The following is a 21,745-nucleotide window of genomic DNA, read 5'->3' on the forward strand; positions in this document are numbered from 1 at the left end:
CTGCTCCTTGGACGTGGGGTTGGTCCTCCCATCTGCCGCCCCTGTCATCGGGCATTGGGGCATGGGGTAGCTCCTCCTGGCTGCCGCCTCTGACCTCATTTGTGGGGTATCTTCTCTCGGCCACCGCCCCGACCTTGGACTTGGGTAGCTCCTCTTGGCCATTCCTGCGCTGTCACAGCCTAACACTCTCTGCTGCTGCCTCTGACCTCAGACGTGGGGTAACTCCTCTTGGTCACCACCCTTCAGGCATGGAGTCCTCCCAGCTTCTTCCCCTGACCTCGGACGTGGGGTAGCTCCTCTTGGCCGCACTTAGGGCGCTGGTCACAGCCGCCACCACTACTGAAAAGGACAAGGTGGCTATGGGAGTGTTTTCCCAGATTATGGGGACATGGGACAGACCAGTGACTTATCTCTAATCAGCTGGACAATCTTGCCACTGGGTGGCTGGGATGCTTATGGGCAGTTGTTGCAGTTGCCTCACTGGTCCTGGAGGCAACCAAGCTGACTTTGGGCAAAGATTTGTTCATAAAAGTCCCACATGAGGTCAACACTCTCCTGCAAGGGGACCCCCATAAATGGCTGTCAACATCCCAGATTACTCAATACCAGGAACTGTTCTGTGAGAACCCCCATGTTACTACTGAGCCTTGTCAGGCCCTGAATCTGGCCACTCTGTTTCTTGTGGGAGAAGATGGACCCTCACATGATTGCAAGGAAATATGCCAGCAGACCTGACTTAAGAGACCAGCCAATCCCGGACCCAGATTTGCTCCTGTACACCAATGGCACCAGCCTGGTGAAACAAGGACAATGACTGTTGGGATATGCAATAGTCATGGAAAAAAACATTGTTGCGGCTAGCTCTCTCCCATCACACTGGTCCACTCAACAGCCCAAACTAAATGCTGTAATCCAGGCCCTCCAGCTGTCAAAAGGTAAGAAGACAGACATTTACACAGACTCCAGGTATGCTTTTGCCACACTACAGAGCTCTGTATAAGGAGAGAGGCCTTTGACAGCTAGTGAAAAAGATATTAAAAATAAGGAAGAAATTAAGACCCTATTAGATGCTGCCTGGGAACCAGAAAGGGTTGCAGTCATACACTGCTGAGGACGTCAAAAAGAGGATACCCCCGGCTCAGGGAACAGACTGGCAGATAAGACCACTAAACAAGCAGCTGAGGGTTTGGGGGTGACAAGGGAAGCCCCTATTAAATCTCTCATATTGGCGGAGCTACCTGAGCTAACGCTGCTGCTACTGCTAAGTCACTTCAGTCGTGTCTGACTCTGTGCGACCCCATAGACGTCAGCCCACCAGGCTCCCACATCCCTGGGATTCTCCAGGCAAGAACACTAGAGTAGGCTGCCATTTCCTTCTCCAATGCATGAAAGTGAAAAGTGAAAGTGAAGTTGCTCAGTCATGTCCGACTCTTCGTGACCCCATGACTTTAGCCCACCAGGCTTCTCCATCCATGGGATTTTCCAGGCAAGAGTACTGGAGTGGGGTGCCATCACCCATTGGAAGGGTGCATATACTGTTGTTCTAGCCAGCCCTACTGCAGTTAAAGTTGCAGGTGTCACTCCCTGGATCCACCATATGAGGGAGAAGAGAGCATACCACGCAGACCCGGAGGATGCCAAGTGGACTATCCAGAAGGAGAAGGGGACGACAGAGGATGAAATGGCTGGACGGCATCACTGACTCGATGGACGTGAGTCTGAGTGAACTCCGGGAGTTGCTGATGGACAGGGAGGCCTGGCGTGCTGCGATTCATGGGGTTGCAAAGAGTTGGACACAACTGAGGACTGAACTGAACTGAACTGATCCCTGTGAAACCAAGATCATCTTAAAGAAGAAAAAGAGATGATGCTCTATATTCAACTGCTGCTACAGGACTTGCTGGTATCATCTTGAGACTAACCATAGTTTCAGTACAAAGAGGGACCTGTGCTATAATTAAAGTTGAATGTTGTGTATATATTCCTGATTTATCTGGTTATGTATCAGCCACCCTAGATGACATGAAAGGTCAGGTAAAAGTTATGACTGATGATAATCTTCCTTTTTGGACTTCAGTCCTATCTTGGGTGAAGGGTAACTGGTACAAAACTACATTTACCATTGTTATAGTTCCCTTGATAGTTCTTCTTTGTGGACCCTTTATTTTACATGTATTATGAGGTTTGTAACCCAAAGATTGATGTCATTCTCCCAAATTGGAGGTCGGAGAGTCAGGGTGCAATATATCCCTATGAATGATGCTCATACTATGAGTTGAGAGCATCAAGAGAGGGGAATGAAGGAGGAAACAGACAGAACAGGCTCCATCTTGAAAGCAGGACTCCATCTTGAGCCAGACTGTGGAATTTGAGCTCTATGCTCCATATCTATGGAAACGACATACTAACTGGAAAACCAGGCTCCCTGGAAGGAAGAGCCCCAGGGCTCATACCTAGAGTCTCTGTTGCCTAAAAGAATACCCTAATTATCTGTGTAACCAAATAGAATCATAAATTCTATTATGCTTATTGGGGTATGACCACAGACCTATTGATAATTGTCAACTGTTAACCACCTAGGCTTAAGGCATATGAATCATGGGTTAACTTTGATTGTATCTTTCTTTTCCTTTGTTCAGACTAGTTTCAGGGAATTTGGGGAGGTGGATTTGGGCATGTACACTTAGGGTATATAAGGTTTTTAGAAAAACTGGTCAGGGTCCTTGGCTAAGAGGGGACTCTGCCTTGGGCCTGCCAGTGTAATAAACTGCACTTCACTATCTGCATTGTCCTTCTGAGTGAGTTTGTTTCCCAGAATGTATGGCTACAACAATTACTATGACTCTGCTTTATGTTTTGTGTACAGCTTGACTGTACACAATAGTACAGCTTGACTGGGTTGATGGATCTCCTTTCATGATGGCTCACTCATGTGGCAGCCAAAGTGGGTGCCAGCTACTGGCTGGGTGCTCTGCTGAACTGTTAGCCAGGGGTCTATTTTGCTTTCCTTATGGTTCTCACTATAGTCTGCTTGAAAAGTGAAAGTGAAGTCACTCAGTCGTGTCCGACTCTTTGTGACCCTGTGGACTGTAGCCTATCAAGCTCCTCCAACCATGGGATTCTCCAGGCAAGAATACTGGAGTGGGTTGCCATTTCCTTCTTCAGGGGATCTTCCAGACCCAGGGATCGAACCCAGGTTTCCCACATTGGAGGCAGACGCTTTAACCTCTGAGCCACCAGGGAAGCCCATGCTCAATAAGAAGGAGTATTCCACACAACAAGTGGAACAGATCACTAAATGACTGGGCTCATAGATGTGACCCAGCATCACATCTCTTGTGCTTTATTGGTCAAGTCGTCACAGGCTGCACTCAGATTCAGAGGAGGATATTCTTTGATAAAAACTTACAGAATTTTTGGCTACTTTTAATGTGCCATAAGTTTTCTTTGTTTGTTTTATGATTCAGGATCCAAATATTGGCAACCAAGTTTTGCTTCATGCCTCGAAATAAATTAGCAAAAGTTAGCATCCTCTGCTAGTCACTGTAGAGGACACAGCACATTCCAGAAGGCCTAGTCTGTTCCTTTTGCCATGTCCTGTGCACGGGTGTCTTGAGGATTGCAGAACAGCTCTGCATCTCTATGAATTCCCACATAACTTCTTCCAGGAGTTGTTCACTCACACCCACCAGTGGGCAGGAAGCTCTTCCTCTAAGTTAGGCCTTTGGTGACCTTTGGGCCTTCAGTGGGAATACTCAGGCCTCCTATAGCAGCATTAGCCAAAGATCAACAGAGGAAAATTCTATAATAAAGCAAGGCATGGCATCCATGAAGTATTGTTGCTGCTCATCCTCTCCTGGAAATTCTGAATCCCCGATCCTAAGGTAGATCCTCTTTCCTGCTCATATAGGCATCAAAAGAGTTGATTTTTCCTTTTTTTGCATGTTTGGTGAGATTTCCTCTCACTCTTTTAATACACCTTTTTATTTTTATTTTTTAAATTAAAGAGACACAGATGTATAATACACCTTTTTAAACAACAAGGAGTCTTAATTGAGTGTACTCAAAATAAGAATACTAGATTTGGCACTTAAATTAGTGAAATGCTGCTGTTTCCTTGGTGTAAGGACAGATGATTGACTTCTCCAAATGGTGACTTTGTGATTTAGATAAGCTGCAGCTTATGTAGTGGCCACTCTTTCAGAGGTCAGAATTATTTGGATAATTTGCAGGTAGCCCCTAATTCCTTTCCAGGTCTTCACCTCCTTGGAGCCTTACCCACTACTTTTTTATTCCTGTCACTATAGGCTTAATATAAAGTTTACAAACCTAACTATTTATTTTTGGCTTTGACCCAGGCTTTTGTGGTCTCGATTTATATGTATACACATCTGTTTAATGTGATTTAGGTTTATTCATTTTTAGATAGAATGGGGGTAGGTGGAGGAGATAAACTCGGTATAAAAACAATGACAGCTCTTCTCTGGACTCTAAGTTCGGACCTCTAGGCAGATTAGACTTTCCTCTGAAAGAGAAATAACTAGCCGGGTCAATCCTGAAAGTATTATGCTTCTCAGTTACATGGAACTAAAAACAGGTTTGTAAGAATGCCCTATTCTTATTTAACGATTCAGTTTTAGTTGTTCCTATCATATTTTACTTTCATGATAAATACTGGAATATGTAGAAGCAGTACGTTGATTTTTAATTGTCCTCTTGCCCATAAATCTTACAAGACCCACGCACTTTTCTTTAAGTTGTAAATGTTATCCAAATACTGGAATAAGGAAAGACATCCAATGTTCTATAATACATTAGTAGATCTGCATGATCATAGTGCAATCAGATATTATCCTAAATGTGTGACCCTCCGTGGTCAGTGAAGATGTGTTCATGAGACCAGAGACTGCACTTTCAGACTGACCTTGTCAATCTGACCCTGAGAACATTGGATTTTTTCTCCTATTCTGTGCCATTAATTTAATGCATCATCAATTTGCTTAATGTGAGAAATGCACTATTTTGAGATTAAACAAGTTTTAGCTGTGAACTGTTCAAACAGCATGTTAAGAATGAGAGAATATATTAGTTGGGGCGATAAAATTGCTGACATTTTGGGGAATGACTCTTCCTTCTAGTCTTCTCTCCCCCTAATCATATCATCCTTTGTTCATCAGAGATAAGGCAGTTTTCTTGTCTTCTTTTGCTTTTCTCTTCCCTTCAGATATAGGACTTTTTATTAATGGTGAAATTTTCAATAATAATCAGAATTTTATTAGTTTAACACCTCTGGTGATCTGACTCCTAAAATAAGCACATTTTAATTAGCATGCATCTTGGTGCCACAGAACTGGTGATAGGAAGCAGAAAGATATTTCTTCCAAAAACTTACCAAACGAGCTCTCTGATTGACCACTAGATATTAACAAAGGCCTGTCGTGTGATACACCCAATTTAAGAGCAGTGCTAATGAAAAGGTGAAGAAAGGGAAGCCTGTTTGTGTCAACTACAAAATTTAGATAGTTATTTTCTTCTAAACTTTTCTTATTCTATTAACACTATCTTTCCTTTAAAACTTCCACTGGACTTGAAAAGAATAGTTAAGACTTATGGGACTGTCTATTTAAAAGATCATTCTTGGTTGAATATCAGCAGAAAGCTCTTGAAAGTACCTGTTACTTATTCACTCAAGATACACTTATTCTGTAACAGGACATAATCTTCTCACTAAATCCCATTTACTCTACTTCCAGTTTTGTTCAGTCAATCAGTCGTGGCTGACTCTTTGCGATCCTATGAATTGCAGCATGCCAGGCCTCCCTGTCCATCACCAACACCCAGAGTTCACTCAAACTCATGTGTATCGAGTCAGTGATGCCATCCAACCATCTCATCCTCTGTCGTGCCCTTCTCCTCTTGCCCCCAATCCCTCCCAGCAACACAGTCTTTTCCAATGAGTCAACTCTTTGCATGAGGTGGCCAAAGTACTGGAGTCTCAGCTTTAGCATCAGTCCTTCCAAAGAACGCCCAGGGCTGATCTCCTTTAGAATGGACTGGTTGAATCTTCTTGCAGTCCAAGGGAATCTCAAGAGTCTTCTCCAACACCACAGTTCAAAAGCATCAGTTCTTCAGTGCTCAGCTTTCTTCACAGTCTAACTCTCACATCCGTACATGACTACTGGAAAAACCATAGCTTTGACTAGATGGACCTTTGTTGGCAAAGTAATGTTTCTGCTTTTTAATATGTAGTCTAGGTTGGTCATAACTTTCCTTCCAAGGAGTAAGCGTCTTTTAATTTCATGGCTGCAATCACCGTCTGCAGTAATTTTAGAGACCCCAAAAATGAAGTCTACCAGTGTTTCCACTGTTTCCCCATCTATTTCCAATGAAGTGATGGGACCAGATGCCATGATCTTCGTTTTCTGAATGTTGAGCTTTAAGCCAACTTTTTCACTCTATGCTTTCACACTCATCAAGAGGCTTTTTAGTTCCTCTTCCCTTTCTGCCATAAGGGTGGTGTGATCTGCATATCTTACGTTACTGATATTTCGCTGCTTCCTTACAGAGCTTTTTAATAACTATGGAGATCCAAAATATGTATTAAAAGAGAAAAAGGTCGTAAATGGAGTCCCTAGTCCTAAGTCCTATATCAGCAAACCAAGACTGAATCAGTTCAGTTCACTTCAGTCGCTCAGTCGTGTCCAACTCTTTGCAACCTCATGAATCACAGCATGCCAGGCCTCCCTGTCCATCACGAACTTTCAGAGCTCACTCAAATTCACGTCTATCGAGTCGGTGATACCACCCAGCCATCTCATCCTCTGTCGTCCCCTTCTACTCCTGCCCCCAATCCCTCCCAGCATCAGGGTATTTTCCAATGAGTCAACTCTTCAAATGAGGTTGCCAAAGTATTGGAGTTTCAGCCTCAACATCAATCATTCCACTGAACACCCAGGACTGATCTCTTTTAGGAAGGACTGGTTGGATCTCCTTGCACTGCAAGGGACTCTCAAGAGTCTTCTCCAACACCACAGTTCAAAAGCATCAATTTTTTCAGTGCTAAGCTTTCTTCACAGTCCAACTTTCACATCCACACATGATGACTGAAAAAACCATAGCCTTGACTAGACGAACTTTGTTGGCACAGTAATATCTCGGCTTTTTAATATGCTATCTAGGTTGGTCATAGTTTTCCTTCCAAGGAGTAAGCATCTTTTAATTCCTTGGCTGCAATTACCATCTGCAGTGATTTTGAAGCACCCAAAAAATAAAGTCTGGCACAGTTTCCACTGTTTCCCCCTCTATTTCCCATGAAGTGATGGGACCAGATGCCATGATCTTTGTTTTCTGAATGTTGAGCTTTAAGCCAACTTTTTCACTCTCCACTTTCACTTTCATCAAGAGGCTTTTTAGTTCCTCTTCCCTTTCTTCCATAAGGGTGGTGTCATCTGAATATCTGAGGTTATTGATATTTCTCCCAGCAATCTTGATTCCAGCTTGTGCTTCTTCCAGTGCAGCGTTTCTCATGATGTACTCTGCATATAAGTTAAATAAACAGGGTGACAAGATACAGCCTTGACGTACTCCTTTTCCTATTTGGAACCAGTCTGTTGTTCCACGTCCAGTTCTAACTGTTGCTTCCTGAGCTACATATAGGTTTCTCAAGAGGTAGGTCAGGTGGTCTGGTGTTCCCATCTCTTTCAGAATTTTCCACAGTTTATTGTGATCCACACAGTCAAAGGCTTTGGCATAGTCAATAAAGCAGAAATAGATGTTTTCTGGAACTCTCTTGCTTTTTTGATGATCCAGCAGATGTTGGCAATTTGATCTCTGGTTCCTCTGCCTTTTCTAAAACCAGCTTGAACATCAGGAAGTTCACGGTTCATGTATTGCTGAAGCCTGGCTTGGAGAATTTTGAGCATTACTTTACTAGCATGTGAGATGAGTGCAATTGTGTTGTAGTTTCAGCATTCTTTGGCATTGCCTTTCTTTGGGATTGGAATGAAAACTGATCTTTTCCAGTCCTGTGGCCACTGCTGTGTTTTCCACATTTGTTGACATATTGAGTGAACCCCTTTAACAGTATCACCTTTCAGGATTTAAAATAGCTCAACTGGAATTTCATCACCTCCACTAGCTTTGCTCATAATGATGATTTCTAAAGCCTACTTGACTTCACATTCCAGGATATCTGGCTCTAGGTGAGTAATCACACCATCGTCATTATCTGGGTCATGAAGATCTTTTTTGTACAGTTCTTCTGTGTATTCTTGCCACCTCTTCATAATATCTTCTGCTTCTGTTAGGTCCATACCATTTCCGTCCTTTATAGAGCCCATCTTTGTATGAAATGCTCCCTTGGTATCTCTGATTTCCTTGAAGAGATATTTAGTCTTTCCCATTCTATTGTTTTCCTCTATTTCTTTGCATTGATTGCTGAAGAAGGCTTTCTTATCTCTCCTTACTATTCTTTGGAACTCTGCATTCAGATGCTTATATATTCCCTTTTCTCTTTTGATTTTCACTTCTCTTCTTTTCACAGCTATTTGTATGGCCTCCCCAGACAGCCATTTTGCTTTTTTGCATTTCTTTTTCATGGGGATGGTCTTGATTCCTGTCTCCTGTACAATGTCATGAACCTCTGTCCATAGTTCATCAGGCACTCTGTCTATCAGATCTAGTTCCTGAAATCTATTTATCACTTCCACTGTATAATCATAAGGAATTCCATTTAGGTCACAACTGAAGATCTACTGGTTTTTCATAGTCTCTTAAATTTAAGTCTGAATTTGGCAATAAGGAGTTCATGATATGAGCCACAGTCAGCTCCCGGTCTTGTTTTTGCTGACTCTATAAAGCTTCTCTACTTTGGCTGCAAAGAATATAATAAGTCTGATTTTGGTGTTCACCATCTGGTGATGTCCATGTGTAGAGTCTTCTCTTGTGTTTTTGTAAGAGGTTGTTGGCTATGACTAGTGAGTTCTTTTGGCAAAATTCTATTAGTCTTTGCCCTGCTTCATTCCATATCCCAAGGTCAAATTTGCATGTTACTCCAGGTGTTTCTTGACGTCCTACTTTTGCATTCCAGTCCCCTATAATGAAAAGGACATCTTTTGATGGGCTCGATAAAGGACAGAAATGGTATAGACCTAACAGAAGCAGAAGATATTAAGAAGAGGTGGCAAGAATACACAGACAAACTGTACAAAAAGATCTTCACGACCCAAATAATCATGATGGTGTGATGACTGACCTAGAGCCAGATATCCTGGAATGTGAAGTCAAGTGGGCCTTAGAAAGCATCACTATGAACAAAGCTAGTGGAGGTGATGGAATTCCAGTTGAGCTATTTCAAATGCTGAAAGCTGATGCTGTGAAAGTGCTACACTCAATATGCCTGCAAATTTGGAAAACTCAGCAGTGGCCACAGAACTGGAAAATGTCAATTTTCATTCCAATCCCAAAGAAAGGCAATGCCAAAGAATGCTCAAACTACTACACAATTGCACTCATCTCACACGCTCGTAAAGTAATGCTCAAAATTCTCCAAGCCAGGCTTCAGCAATACATGAACCGTGAACTTCCTGATGTTCAAGCTGGTTTTAAAAAAGGCAGAGGAACCAGAGATCAAATTGCCAACATCTGCTGGATCATGGAAAAAGGAAGAGAGTTCCAGAAAAACATCCATTTCTGCTATTGACTATGCCAACCTTTGACTGTGTGGATCACAATAAACTCTGGAAAATTCTGAAAGAGATGGGAATACCAGACCACCTGACCTGCATCTTGAGAAATCTGTATGCAGGTCAGGAAGCAACAGTTAGAACAGGACATGGAACAACGACTGGTTCCAAATAGGAAAAGAAGTATATCAAGGTTGTATATTGTCACCCTGTTTATTTAACTTATATGCAGAGTGCATCATGAGAAATGCTGCACTGGAAGAAGCACAAGCTGGAATCAAGATTGCTGGGAGAAATATCAATAACCTCAGATATTCAGATGACACCACCCTTATGGTAGAAAGTGAAGAGGAACTAAAAAGCCTCTTGATGAATGTGAAAGTGGAGAGTGAAAAAGTTGGCTTAAAGCTCAACATTCAGAAAACAAAGATCATGGCATCTGGTCCCATCACTTCATGGGAAATAGAGGGGGAAACAGTGTCAGACTTTATTTTTTGGGCTCCAAAATCACTGCAGATGGTAATTGCAGCCAAGAAATTAAAAGATGCTTACTCCTTGGAAGGAAAACTATGACCAACCTAGACAGCACATTAAAAAGCCGACATATTACTGTGCCAACAAAGTTCGTCTAGTCAAGGCTATGGTTTTTTCAGTCATCATGTGTGGATGTGAAAGTTGGACTGTGAAGAAAGCTGAGCACTGAAGAATTGATTTTTTGAACTGTGGTGTTGGAGAAGACTCTTGAGAGTCCCTTGCAGTGTAAGGAGATCCAACCAGCCCTTCCTAAAAGAGATCAGTCCTGGGTGTTCAGTGGAATGACTGATGTTGAGACTGAAACTCCAATACTTTGGCAACCTCATGTGAAGGGTTGACTCATTGGAAAATACCCTGATGCTGGGAGGGATTGGGGGCAGGAGAAGAAGGGGACGACAGAGGATGAGATGGCTGGGTGGTATCACCAACTCGATAGACGTGAATTTGAGTGAACTCAGAAAGTTCGTGATGGACAGGGAGGCCTGGCATGCTGTGATTCATGAGGTTGCAAAGAGTTGGACACGACTGAGCGACTGAAGTGAACTGAACTGATTTAGTCTTGGTTTGCTGATATAGGACTTAGGACTAGGGACTCCATTTAGGACCTTTTTCTCTTTTTTGTTTTTGTTTTTTGTTTTTCTCTTTTAATACATATTTTGGATCTCCATAGTTATTAAATAGCTCTGTAAGGAGGCAGAGAAATATCAGTAACCTCAGATATGCAGATCACACCACCCTTATGGCAGAAAGGGAAGAGGAACTAAAAAGCCTCTTGATGAGTGTGAAAGCGTAGAGTAAAAAGTTGGCTTAAAGCTCAATGTTCAGAAAACGAAGATCATGGCATCTGGTCCCATCACTTCATGGGAAATACATGGGGAAACAGTGGGAAAAGTGTCCGACTTTATTTTTTTGGGCTCCAAAATCACGACAGATGGTGACTGCAGCCATGAAATTAAAAGACACTTACTCCTTGGAAGGAAAGTTATGACTAACCTAGATAGCATATTCAAAAGCAGAGACATTACTTTGCCAGAAAAGGTCTGCCTAGTCAAGGCTATGGTTTTTCCTGTGGTCATGTATGGATTTGAGAGTTGGACTGTGAAGAAGGCTGAGCACCGAAGAATTGATGCTTTTGAACTGTGGTGTTGGAGAAGACTCTTGAGAGTCCCTTGGAGTGCAAGGATATCCAACCCGTCCATTCTGAAGGAGATCAGCCCTGGGATTTCTTTGCAGGTACTGATGCTAAAGCTGAAACTCCAGTACTTTGGCCACCTCATGCGAAGAGCTGACTCATTGGAAAAGACTCTGATGCTGGGAGGGATTGGGGGCAGGAGGACAAGGGGGCGACAGAGGATGAGATGGCTGGATGGCATCATTGACCCGATGGACGTGAGTTTGAGTGAACTTTGGGAGTTAGTGATGGACAGAGAGGCCTGGCATTTTGCAATTCATGGGGTCGCAAAGAGACAGACACGAGTGAGTGACTGAACTGAACTTGGGATGTTAGTTCTAAAAGGTCTTGCATATCTTCATAGAACCATTCAATTTCAGCTTCTTCAGTGTTACTGGTTGGGGCATAGGCTTGGATCACCGTGATATTGAATTGTTTGCCTTGGCAACGAACAGAGATTATTCTGTTGTTTTTGAGATTGCATCCAAGCACTGCATTTTGTCCTCTTTTGTTGACCATGATGGTTACTCCATTGTTTCTAAGGGATTCCTGCCTGCAGTAGTAGATATAATCGTCATCTGAGTTAAGTTCACCCATTCCAGTCCATGTTAGTTCACTGATTCCTAGAATGTCAACTTTTACTCTTGCCATCTCCTGTTTGAACACTTCCAATTTGCCTTGAATCATGGAACTAACATCCCAGTTTCTGAAACGCTGGACTGGAAGAAACACAAACTGGAATCAAGATTGCCGGGAGAAATATCAATAACCTCAGATATGCATATGACACCACCCTTATGGCAGAAAGTGAAGAGGAACTCAAAAGCCTCTTGATGAATTTGAAAGTGGAGAGTGAAAAAGTTGGCTTAAAGCTCAACATTCAGAAAACGAAGATCATGGCATCCTGTTCCACCACTTCATGGGAAATAGATGGGGAAACAGTGGAAACAGTGTCAGACTTTATTTTTCTGGGCTACAAAATCACTGCAGATGGTGACTGCAGCCATGAAATTAAAAGACGCTTACTCCTTGGAAGGAAAGTTATGACCAACCTAGATAGCATATTCAAAAGCAGAGACATTACTTTGCCAACAAAGGTTCGTCTAGTCAAGGCTATGGTTTTTCCTGTGGTCATGTATGGATGTGAAAGTTGGACTGTGAAGAAAGCTGAGCACCGAAGAATTGATGCTTTTGTACTGTGGTGTTGGAGAAGACTCTTGAGAGTCCCTTGGACTGCAAGGAGATCCAACCAGTCCATTCTGAAGGAGATCAGCCCTGGGATTTCTTTGGAAGGAATGATGCCAAAGCTGAAAGTCCAGTACTTTGGCCAGCTCATGCGAAGAGTTGACTCATTGCAAAAGCCTCTGATGCTGGGAGGGATTGGGGACAGGAGGAGAAGGGGACGACAGAGGATGAGATGGCTGGATGGCATCGCTGACTCGATGGACGTGAGTCTCAGTGAACTCCGGGAGTTGGTGATGGACAGGGAGGCTTGGTGTGCTGCAATTCATGAGGTCGCAAAAAGTCAGACACGACTGAGCGACTGATCTGATCTGATCTGATCTGATGCAATATTGCTCTTTACAGCAATGGACTTTACTTCTATCACCAGTCACATCCACAACTGGGTATTGTTTTTGCTTTGTCTCCAACCCTTCATTCTTTCTGGAGTTATTTCTCACTGATCTCCAATAGCATATTGGGCACCTACCGACCTGGGGAGTTCCTCTTTCAGTATCCTATCATTTTGCCTTTTCATACTGATCATGGGGTTCTCAAGGCAAGAATACCGAAGTGTTTTACCATTCACTTCTCCAGTGGACCACATTCTGTCAGACCTATCCACCATGACCCATACATTTTGGTTGGCCCCACAAGGCATAGCTTAGTTTCACAGAGTTAGGCAAGTCTGTGTGATCAGATTGGCTAGTTTTCTGTGATTATGGTTTCAGTGTGTCTGCCCTCTGATGCCTCTCGCAACACCTACCATCTTACTTGGGTTTGTCTTACTTTGGATGTGGGTTATCTCTTCACGGCTGCTCCAGCAAAGCACAGCCACTGCTCCTTACCTTGGACTAGGTCGCCCCTACTGACCTTTAATGTGGAGTATCTCCTCTCGGCCCTCCTGCGCCCATGCAGCCACCACTCCTTGGACATGTCATTGTTGCACTTGGCTGCCATCTTGACTTTGGAAGTGGGGTAGCTCCTCTCGGCCACCACCCTTGACCTCTACCTAATCTGATTACAGTTTCAGTGTCTCCTAGAAATGCAGCCTTAACCAGTCAGTCTGGAATTTCCTGACTAGCACTAGTCAGATGACCCACCTGATAGGCCCCTGCCTTCTCCCAAAGGAAAGTGATTTTGCCTGAAATGGTCCTTGTTTATGACTTCTCTGTCTCTTTTCTGCCTTTAAAAACCTTTCCTTTTCTGCAGCTCCTTTCTATTTGTTATATGGGTTACAGCCTGACATGAATACTTGAATAAAGCCAATTTTCTCTTTAAATTTTCTCAGTTGAATTTTGTTTTTAACATATACAAAAATAGTAACTAACCTATCTCATATTTTACTCCTAGTTAGCTTTCCTTTTCCAATATAATAGGTACCTCAGCAAAGTGTTTGGCCAAGGTTGAATGGTTAATTTTATGTGTTAACTTGGTTGGGCCATGAGATGCCCAGATATTTGGACAAACATTATTCTGAGTATTTCTCTGAAGGTGTTTTCAGATAAGTTTAACATTTAAATCAATGGACTTTCAGTAAAGTAGAAGTCCTCCATAATGTGGGTTGGCCTTATCCCCTCAGCTAAAAATAACATTCTCCAGCAGATTACCTTCATCTGCAATGTCAACTCTCCCTGGTTCTACAGCAGATGACTTTACACCCACATTGGGACATTTCTGGAAGGTTGTCATCTCCATTTCATTTAATTGCCTTTCTTGGGATTTATCTTGTTCCTTGTCCTGGGATATAATCTTGGTGTTTTTTGGTTTTTGTTTGTTTTGTTTTGTTTTGTTTTCCATTTTGGTTAGCTTTCTGTGATTGTGATATTAGTTCTGTCAGGTTCTGGGATTGTAGTTCTTGTTTCTTTTGTCTGTCCTCTGGTAGCTGAGAATAAGAGGCTTGTGCAAGCTTCCTGATGGGAGGGACTGGCTGTGGGGGAACCTGGGTCTTGCTCTGGTGGGCAGGGGTGTGCTCAGTTCAGTTCAGTTCAGCCACTAAGTCACATTCAACTATCTGCGACCCCATGGTCTGCAACACACCAGGCTTCCCTATCCATCATCAACACTCAGAGCTTTTTCACACTCATGTTCATCAAACGGGTGATGTTACCTCATCCTGTCATCCCCTTCTCCTCCTGCCTTTAATTATTCCAAGCATCAGGGTTTTTTTCTAATGAGTCAGTTCTTCACATCAGGTGGCCAAAGTATTAGAGTCAGCTTCAGCATCAGTCCTTCCAAAGAATATTCAGGAATGATTTCCTTTAAGATTGACTGGTTTGATGTCCTTGTAGTCCAAGGGACTGTCATGCGTCTTCTCCAACACCACAGTTCAAAAGCATCAACTATTCAGTGCTCAGCTTTTTCATGGTCCAACTCTCACATCCATACATCACTACTGGAAAAAAAAAAAACAGCTTTGACTAGATCGACCTTTGTCGACCAAGTAATGTCTTTGCTTTTTAATATGCTGTCTAGATTTGTCATAGCTTTTCTTTCAAGGAGGAATTTCATGGCTGCAGTCACCATCTGCAGTGATTTTGGAACCCAATGAAATAAAGTCTGTTACCGTTTCCATTGTTTCCCCGTCTATTTGCCATGAAGTGATGGGACTGGATGCCATGATCTTTGTTTTTTGAATATTGAGTTTTATGCCAGCTTTTTCACTCTCCTCTTTCACCCTTATCAAGAGTTTCTTTAGTTCTTCACTTTCTGCCATAACGGTGGTATCATCTGCATATCTGAAGTTATTGGTATTTCTCCTAGCAATCTTGATTCCCGGTTGTGCTTCATCCAGCCTGGCATTTTGCCTGATCTACTCTGTATATAAGTACAATAAGCAGAGAGACAATACACAGCATTGACATACACCTTTGCCAATTTGGAACCAGTCAGTTGTTCCATGTCCAGTTCTAACTGTTGTTTCTTGACCTGCATACAAGAGACAGGTAAGGTGGTCTGTTATTCCCATCTCTTGAAGGATTTTACAGTTTGTTGTGATCCACACAGTCAAATGCTTTGGCATAGTCAACAAAGCAGAAGCAGATATTTTTCTTGAATTCTCTTGCTTTTTTGATGATCCAACAGATGTTGGCAATTTGATCTCTGGTTCCTCTGCTTTTTCTAAATCCAGTTTGAACATCTGGAAGCTCTCAATTCACTTACTGTTGAAGCCTAGCTTGAAGAATTTTGAGCATTATCTTGCTGGCATGTGGGCTTCCCTGGTGGCTCAGACGGTAAAGTGTCTGGCTGCAATGCTGGAGACCTGGGTTTGATTCCTGGGTTGGGAAGATCACCTGGAGAAAGAAATGGCAATCCACTCCAGCACTCTTGCCTGGAAAATCCCATGGATGGAGGAGCCTGATAGGCTACAGTCCATGGGGTCACAAAGAGTTGGACATGACTAAGCGACTTCACTTTCACTTTACTAGCATGTGAGATGAGTGCAATTGTGCGGTAGTTTGAATATTCTTTGGCATTGCCTTTCTTTGGGGTTGCAATGAAAACTGACCTTTTCCAGTCCTGTGGCTACTGTTGAGTTTTCCAAATTTGCTTGTATATTAAGTGCAGCACTTTAAGAGCATTATCTTTTAGGATTTGAAATAGCTCAGCTGATATTCCATAACCTCCACTAGCTTTGTTCATAGTGATGCTTCCTAAGGCCCACTTGACTTCACATTCCAGGATGTCTGGCTCTAGGTGAGTGATCACACCATCGTGGTTGTCTTGCTCATGAATATCTCTTTTGTATATTTCTTCTGTGTGTTCGTGGCACCTCTTCTTAATATTTTTTGCTTCTCTTACATCCATACTGTTTCTGTACTTTATTGTACCCATCTCTGCATGAAATGTTCCCTTGGTATCTCTAATTTACTTGAAGAGATCTCTAGTCTTTCCTATTCTATTATTTTCCTCTATTTCTTTGCACTGATCACTTAGGAACCCTTTCTTATCTCTCTTTGTTATTCTTTGGAACTCTGCATTCAGATTAGTATATTTTTCATTTTCTCTTTTGCCTTTAACTTCTCTTCTTTTCTCAATTATTTATAAGGCCTCCTCAGACAAACATTTTTCCATTTCTGCATTTTTTTTCTTTGGGGTGATCTTGATCACTGCCTCCTGTACAATATCATGAACCTCCATCCATAGTTCTTCAGGCACTTTGTTTATCAGATTTAATCCCTTGAATCTATTTGCACTTACACCGTATAATTATAAGGTATTTTATTTAGTTCATACCTGAATGGTCTAGTGGTTTTCCTTACTTTCTTCAATTTAAGTGTGAATTTTGCAATAAGGAGTTCATGATATGAGCCATAGTAAGTTACCAGTCTTGTTTTTTGCTGACTGTATAGAGCTTCTCTATCTTTGGCTGCAAAAAATATAATCAACCTGAATTTAGTATTGACCACCTGGTGATGTCCATGTGTAGAATCTTCTCTTGTGTTGTTGGAAGAGGGTGCTTTTTGTGACCAGTGCATTCTCTTGGCAAAACTCTATGACTATTACATCTACTACTGTGGGCAAGAATCCCTTAGAAGAAATGGAGTAGCCCTCATAATCAACAAAAGAATGGAAAATGCAGTACTTAAGTACAATCTCAAAAATGACAGAATGATCTCTGTTCGTTTCTAAGGCAAACAATTCAATGTCACAGTAATCCAAGTCTATAAACCAACCATTAATGCTGAAGAAGCTGAAGTTGAATGGTTCTATGATGACCTGCAAAACCTAGAACTAACATCAAAATAAAAGATGTCCTTTTCATCATAAGGACTGGAATGCAAAGTAAGAAGTCAAGAGATACCTAAAGTAATAGGCAATGTGGACTTCTCGAGTACAAAATGAAGCAGGACAAAGTCTTTCAAGAGTTTTGCCAAGAGAACACACTGGGATGTGCTCCGTAAAGCTTTAATTCTATTTTATTCTGATTGGTGTGGCTGTGTTCCTCCCTGTTATTTGTTTGGCCTGAGGTGACCTAGTCCTGGAGTCTACAGGCTCTCAAATAGTGCTATTGGTGACCTCCAAGGCAACTTGGACACATCTCCCAGGACTGCTGCTGCCACTGCCCCTGTGCCTGTGGTGGGCCAGTGGCAACACACACCTCTGCAGGAGGCCCTCAAACACTCACAGATAGGTCTCGCTCAGTCTCTTGTAGGGTCACTCTTCCTTTCCCTTCAGTCCTGGTGTGTGCAAGGTTTTGTTTTCACCCTCCAAGAGTGGAGTCTCTGTTTCCCCAGTCTTGTGGAGGTCCTGTAATCAAATCCTGCTGGCCTTCAAAGTCATATTCCCTGGGGATTTCTGGTACCTTGGCCAGATCCCCTGCTTGGGAGTCTGATATGAGGCCTAGAACCTTTACAATAGTACAAGAACGTCTTTGGTATTATTGAGTTCCAGTTTGTGGGTCTCCCACGTGGCAACTATAGGATTTGATTTTATTGTGGCCATGCCTTTTCTACCATTTTATTGAGGGTTTTCCTTTGTCCTTGGATGTGTGGTATCTTTTTATGGTGGTTCCAGTGTCTTCATGCTGATGATTGTTCAACAGCTAGTTGCGATTTTGGTGCTCTGGCAGGAGAAGAAGAACACATCCTTCTGTTCTGCCAACTTGAACCAATCTCTGCATTAATATTTTTAAAACGTGTTTCCTGATGCATTCTGATAGCTACAATATGACCATTGTAGACACATGACCATTATGATATAATATTGCTAAACTTATTTTTTATGAGTCTCTACTAAAAAGAAAGAATTATTTACTTTTAGGTTTTACTGGGAGCTGAATCCAAACAAATAAAAGAAAATAAATATTTCACAGATCCTACTATCTTGAATTCTGTGAAGGGTGTTAATCAATCAATTCTTTAAATTAAGAACTTTACAAATATTTTCTTTAGTTATGTGGTTTCTTAACATAAGTTTTCCTTCAAAATGATTAAACAGTTCAATATATTTTGTGGAAATGTCATGATTAACTGCAATTGTATCAAACTATGTCAATGGTTCTTAAATTGAAGCTGAATATTGTGCAGTCTACTAATTTTTAGTGCTTTTTTCTATACTTCATATAGAATGATGTAGTTGTTATTTTTAACATATCTCAAAAATTGGAATAAATTCTGCTATGGCTGGCCACTTAAGAGTTTATTTGCATCATGCAATAAGTGGGGTTTTTGATGTGAGTGGGCTTTTTCCTGAGGAATAACCTGATCTCAACTGCAGAAGATGGTGGAAAAAGAAGAAAATCCAGGCTTAATGTATAATATTCAATTTTCTGTGTCAAAAGAGGCTATAGGTACCTATTTCTACAGGGACCAAGGGACTCTAAACTGGTGCTTTGTGTGCTGCTAGAAAATAGGGTGGGCCATACTTGAAGTGAGGGGGATGGCATAACCAAGGTGTAGGAAACAAGAAAAAAAAAAAAGCATCACAGAGTATAGTATAGTGAAGTCGCTCAGTCGTGACCTACTCTTTGCAATCCCATGGACTGTAGTCTACCAGGCTTCTCTGTCCATGGGATTTTCCAGGCAAGAGTACTGGAGTGGGTTGCCATTTCCTTCTCCAGGGGGATCTTCCTGACCCAGAGATTGAACCCAGGTCTCCTGCATTGCAGGCAGAAGCTTTACCCTCTGAGCCAGTATAGGAATATGTATCTCACATATAGGACTTCTGATAGTTAGACGTGTGGTAAGTTATGTTACAGTCACAAAGGACTATAATCCGAATGAGGATTTTTTACTAGAGGTAAGACAATACAATAAGGGTTAAAGAAAAACTTTGGCCCTAGGCAAGAGAGTGATCATAAAACTTCCATAGGTGGTTCCAGTCTTGGCAGAATGATTAATTCTACAGTTCATCTTCTAACATGTTGTAGTCTGGGTCCAGAACAAATTATGCTTGGTGTGAAGGCTGGAGATATAAATACATACAGCTGGAAAAGACTGGTGATTATAAAAAAAAAAAAAAAAAAAGGAATAGATGTTATATTTTGGGGGGTTTGTCTAGTTCTCATTATGGAGAAGGCAATGGGAACCTACTCCAGTACTCTTGCCTGGAAAATCCCATGAATGGAGGAGCAGGGTAGGCTTCAGTCCATGGGGTCGCTGAGTTGGACATGACTGAGCGATTTCACTTTCACTTTTCACTTTCATGCATTGGAGAAGGAAATGGCAACCCACTCCAGTATTCTTGCCTGGAGAATCCCAGGGACAGGGGAGCCTGTTGGGCTGCCATCTATGGGGTCGCACAGAGTCGGACACAACTGACATGACTTAGCAGCAGCAGTTCTCATTAAGAAGGAAATGACAACCCACTCCAGTACTCTTGCCTGGAGACTCCCATGGACGGAGGAGCCCGGTAGGCTACAGTCCATGGGGTCGCTGAGTAGGACACGACTGAGCGACTTCCCTTTCACTTTTCACTTTCATGCATTGGAGAGGGAAATGGCAACCCACTCCAATATTCTTGCCTGGAGAATCCCAGGGACAGAGGGGCCTGTTGGGCTGCCATCTATGGGGTCACACAGAGTCAGACATGACTGACACAACTTAGCAGCAGCAGCAGCAGCAGCAGTTCTCATTAAAAAGTTGAACTTATTTGTTATCATTAAAACACGTAAAAGTCCTGGATGTGTTAGACAGCCCTACTCTTTCATCTGTCATGTATCGGTGAATCATATGTCAGTGAATCATATTTTGGTTCCTACAAGGCTCTAGGAATTGAAACATGGGGCTTATAAAAACACTAAACCACCTTTCTACTGATGGGATAGAGACAGCAAGCAAGCACAAAATAAAGAAAATTCCATGGTTGGTTCTATGAAGAAAATAAGCAAGGTAAGTGACCGAGTGACCAGATGGAGGGGCTTTACGTGGAATGGTCAGGAAAGGTATTTGTGAAGGGGCAACTATTGAGCAGAGGCATGGAGGCAAAATCAGAGATAACATAGGTAAAGAATGCAGGGCAGGAACATCTTGGATCAGTTGAGTTCTATTGAGGATGCAGTGCTTAAACTCTGCCTCTCTGTACCAGTGCCAAAGCAAATCTTGGAGACAGAGTTTCAGGTGAAGTAGAAAAAAATAGCTTTATTGCTTTGCAAGGCAAAAAGGGACACAGTGGGCTCCAACTTCAAAAACTATGTGTCCCAAGCAGGGAGGATTTGAAGAATTTTATAGCAACAATTCAAGGATGGGGTTGCTGAGAGATTAGGGTGTTAGCATGGCCTGAGCTCCCTTACTTTTGTCTCAGGTGGTTGGTCTCCTAGATTTGATGATCTTCTCTGGCCCCTTTAATCTTGTCTCAAGTGGTTTCTTGGCTGTTTCTCCCTTGATTAGCAACTATTTGAATCTGTCCTTTGGAACACAGGAAAGGTCATGAAGGGTGGTGTCTATTTCTTACAAATAAGAAAAGGAGGACACAGAAAAACTTCCATGTCAAGAAATCCCACAGGGTCCTTCTCAATTCAAATGCTTGTTGTGTCAGATCACAGTGAGAGGGAGAACAGACATCTGTTATGAAGCAGATACAAGTACGGTCTAGAAAGCATGGAAAGAAATAGAAATTTTGCTCTAAGTACAAAGAGAAGCATTGAAGATTATGTGATACGTAATAGCACTCTTTAAAAAAATAGCTTTTTCAGGGAGAGATGGTATTAATGAGGAGAAAATTTTTACCAGGTTTTTCAATTGTAAATGTACTATTACCCCTTTCCATACAATAGTCTTGAAAGTAGGTTACTAGATCCATTCAAAAGTTCAAATTCAAAGGTTGGGAAATTAAGCTCCACTTCCTGGAAGGGGTTATCTGCATGTCTTTGGTAGTCCAAGGAACTCTCAAGAATCTTCTCCAATACCATAGTTCAAAAGCATAAACTCTTCGGTATTCAGATTTCTTATGGTCCAACTCTCACATCCATACGTGACTACTGGGAAAACCATAGCTTGGACTATATGGAACTTTGTCTACAATGTAATGTCTCTGTTTTTTAATATGCTGTCTAGGTTTGTCATAGCTTGTCTTCCAAGGAGCAAACGTCTTTTAATTTCATGGCTGTAGTCATTATATGCAGTGATGTTGGAGCCCAGGAAAACAAACTTTTTCACTGTTTCTACTTTTTCCTACAAGAAGATCAAACAAGCCA

At 42.1% G+C, this 21,745-nt stretch overlaps 1 protein-coding gene across 1 annotated transcript in view; it reads left to right on the forward strand.

Annotated features, from left to right (window-relative positions):
- Positions 1 to 835: 835 nt before the first annotated feature.
- The window catches only part of LOC123465983, a 147,243-nt gene continuing 126,333 nt past the window's right edge, over positions 836 to 21,745 (forward strand). Inside the window, exon 1 of the mRNA XM_045166240.1 lies at positions 836 to 935. Within this exon, the coding sequence (XP_045022175.1) occupies positions 836 to 935 (100 nt within the window). The remainder of the gene's footprint in view (positions 936 to 21,745) is intronic.

The sequence above is a fragment of the Bubalus bubalis genome, chromosome 7, assembly GCF_019923935.1.
Source record: "Bubalus bubalis isolate 160015118507 breed Murrah chromosome 7, NDDB_SH_1, whole genome shotgun sequence".
Classification (NCBI taxonomy): domain Eukaryota; kingdom Metazoa; phylum Chordata; class Mammalia; order Artiodactyla; family Bovidae; genus Bubalus; species Bubalus bubalis.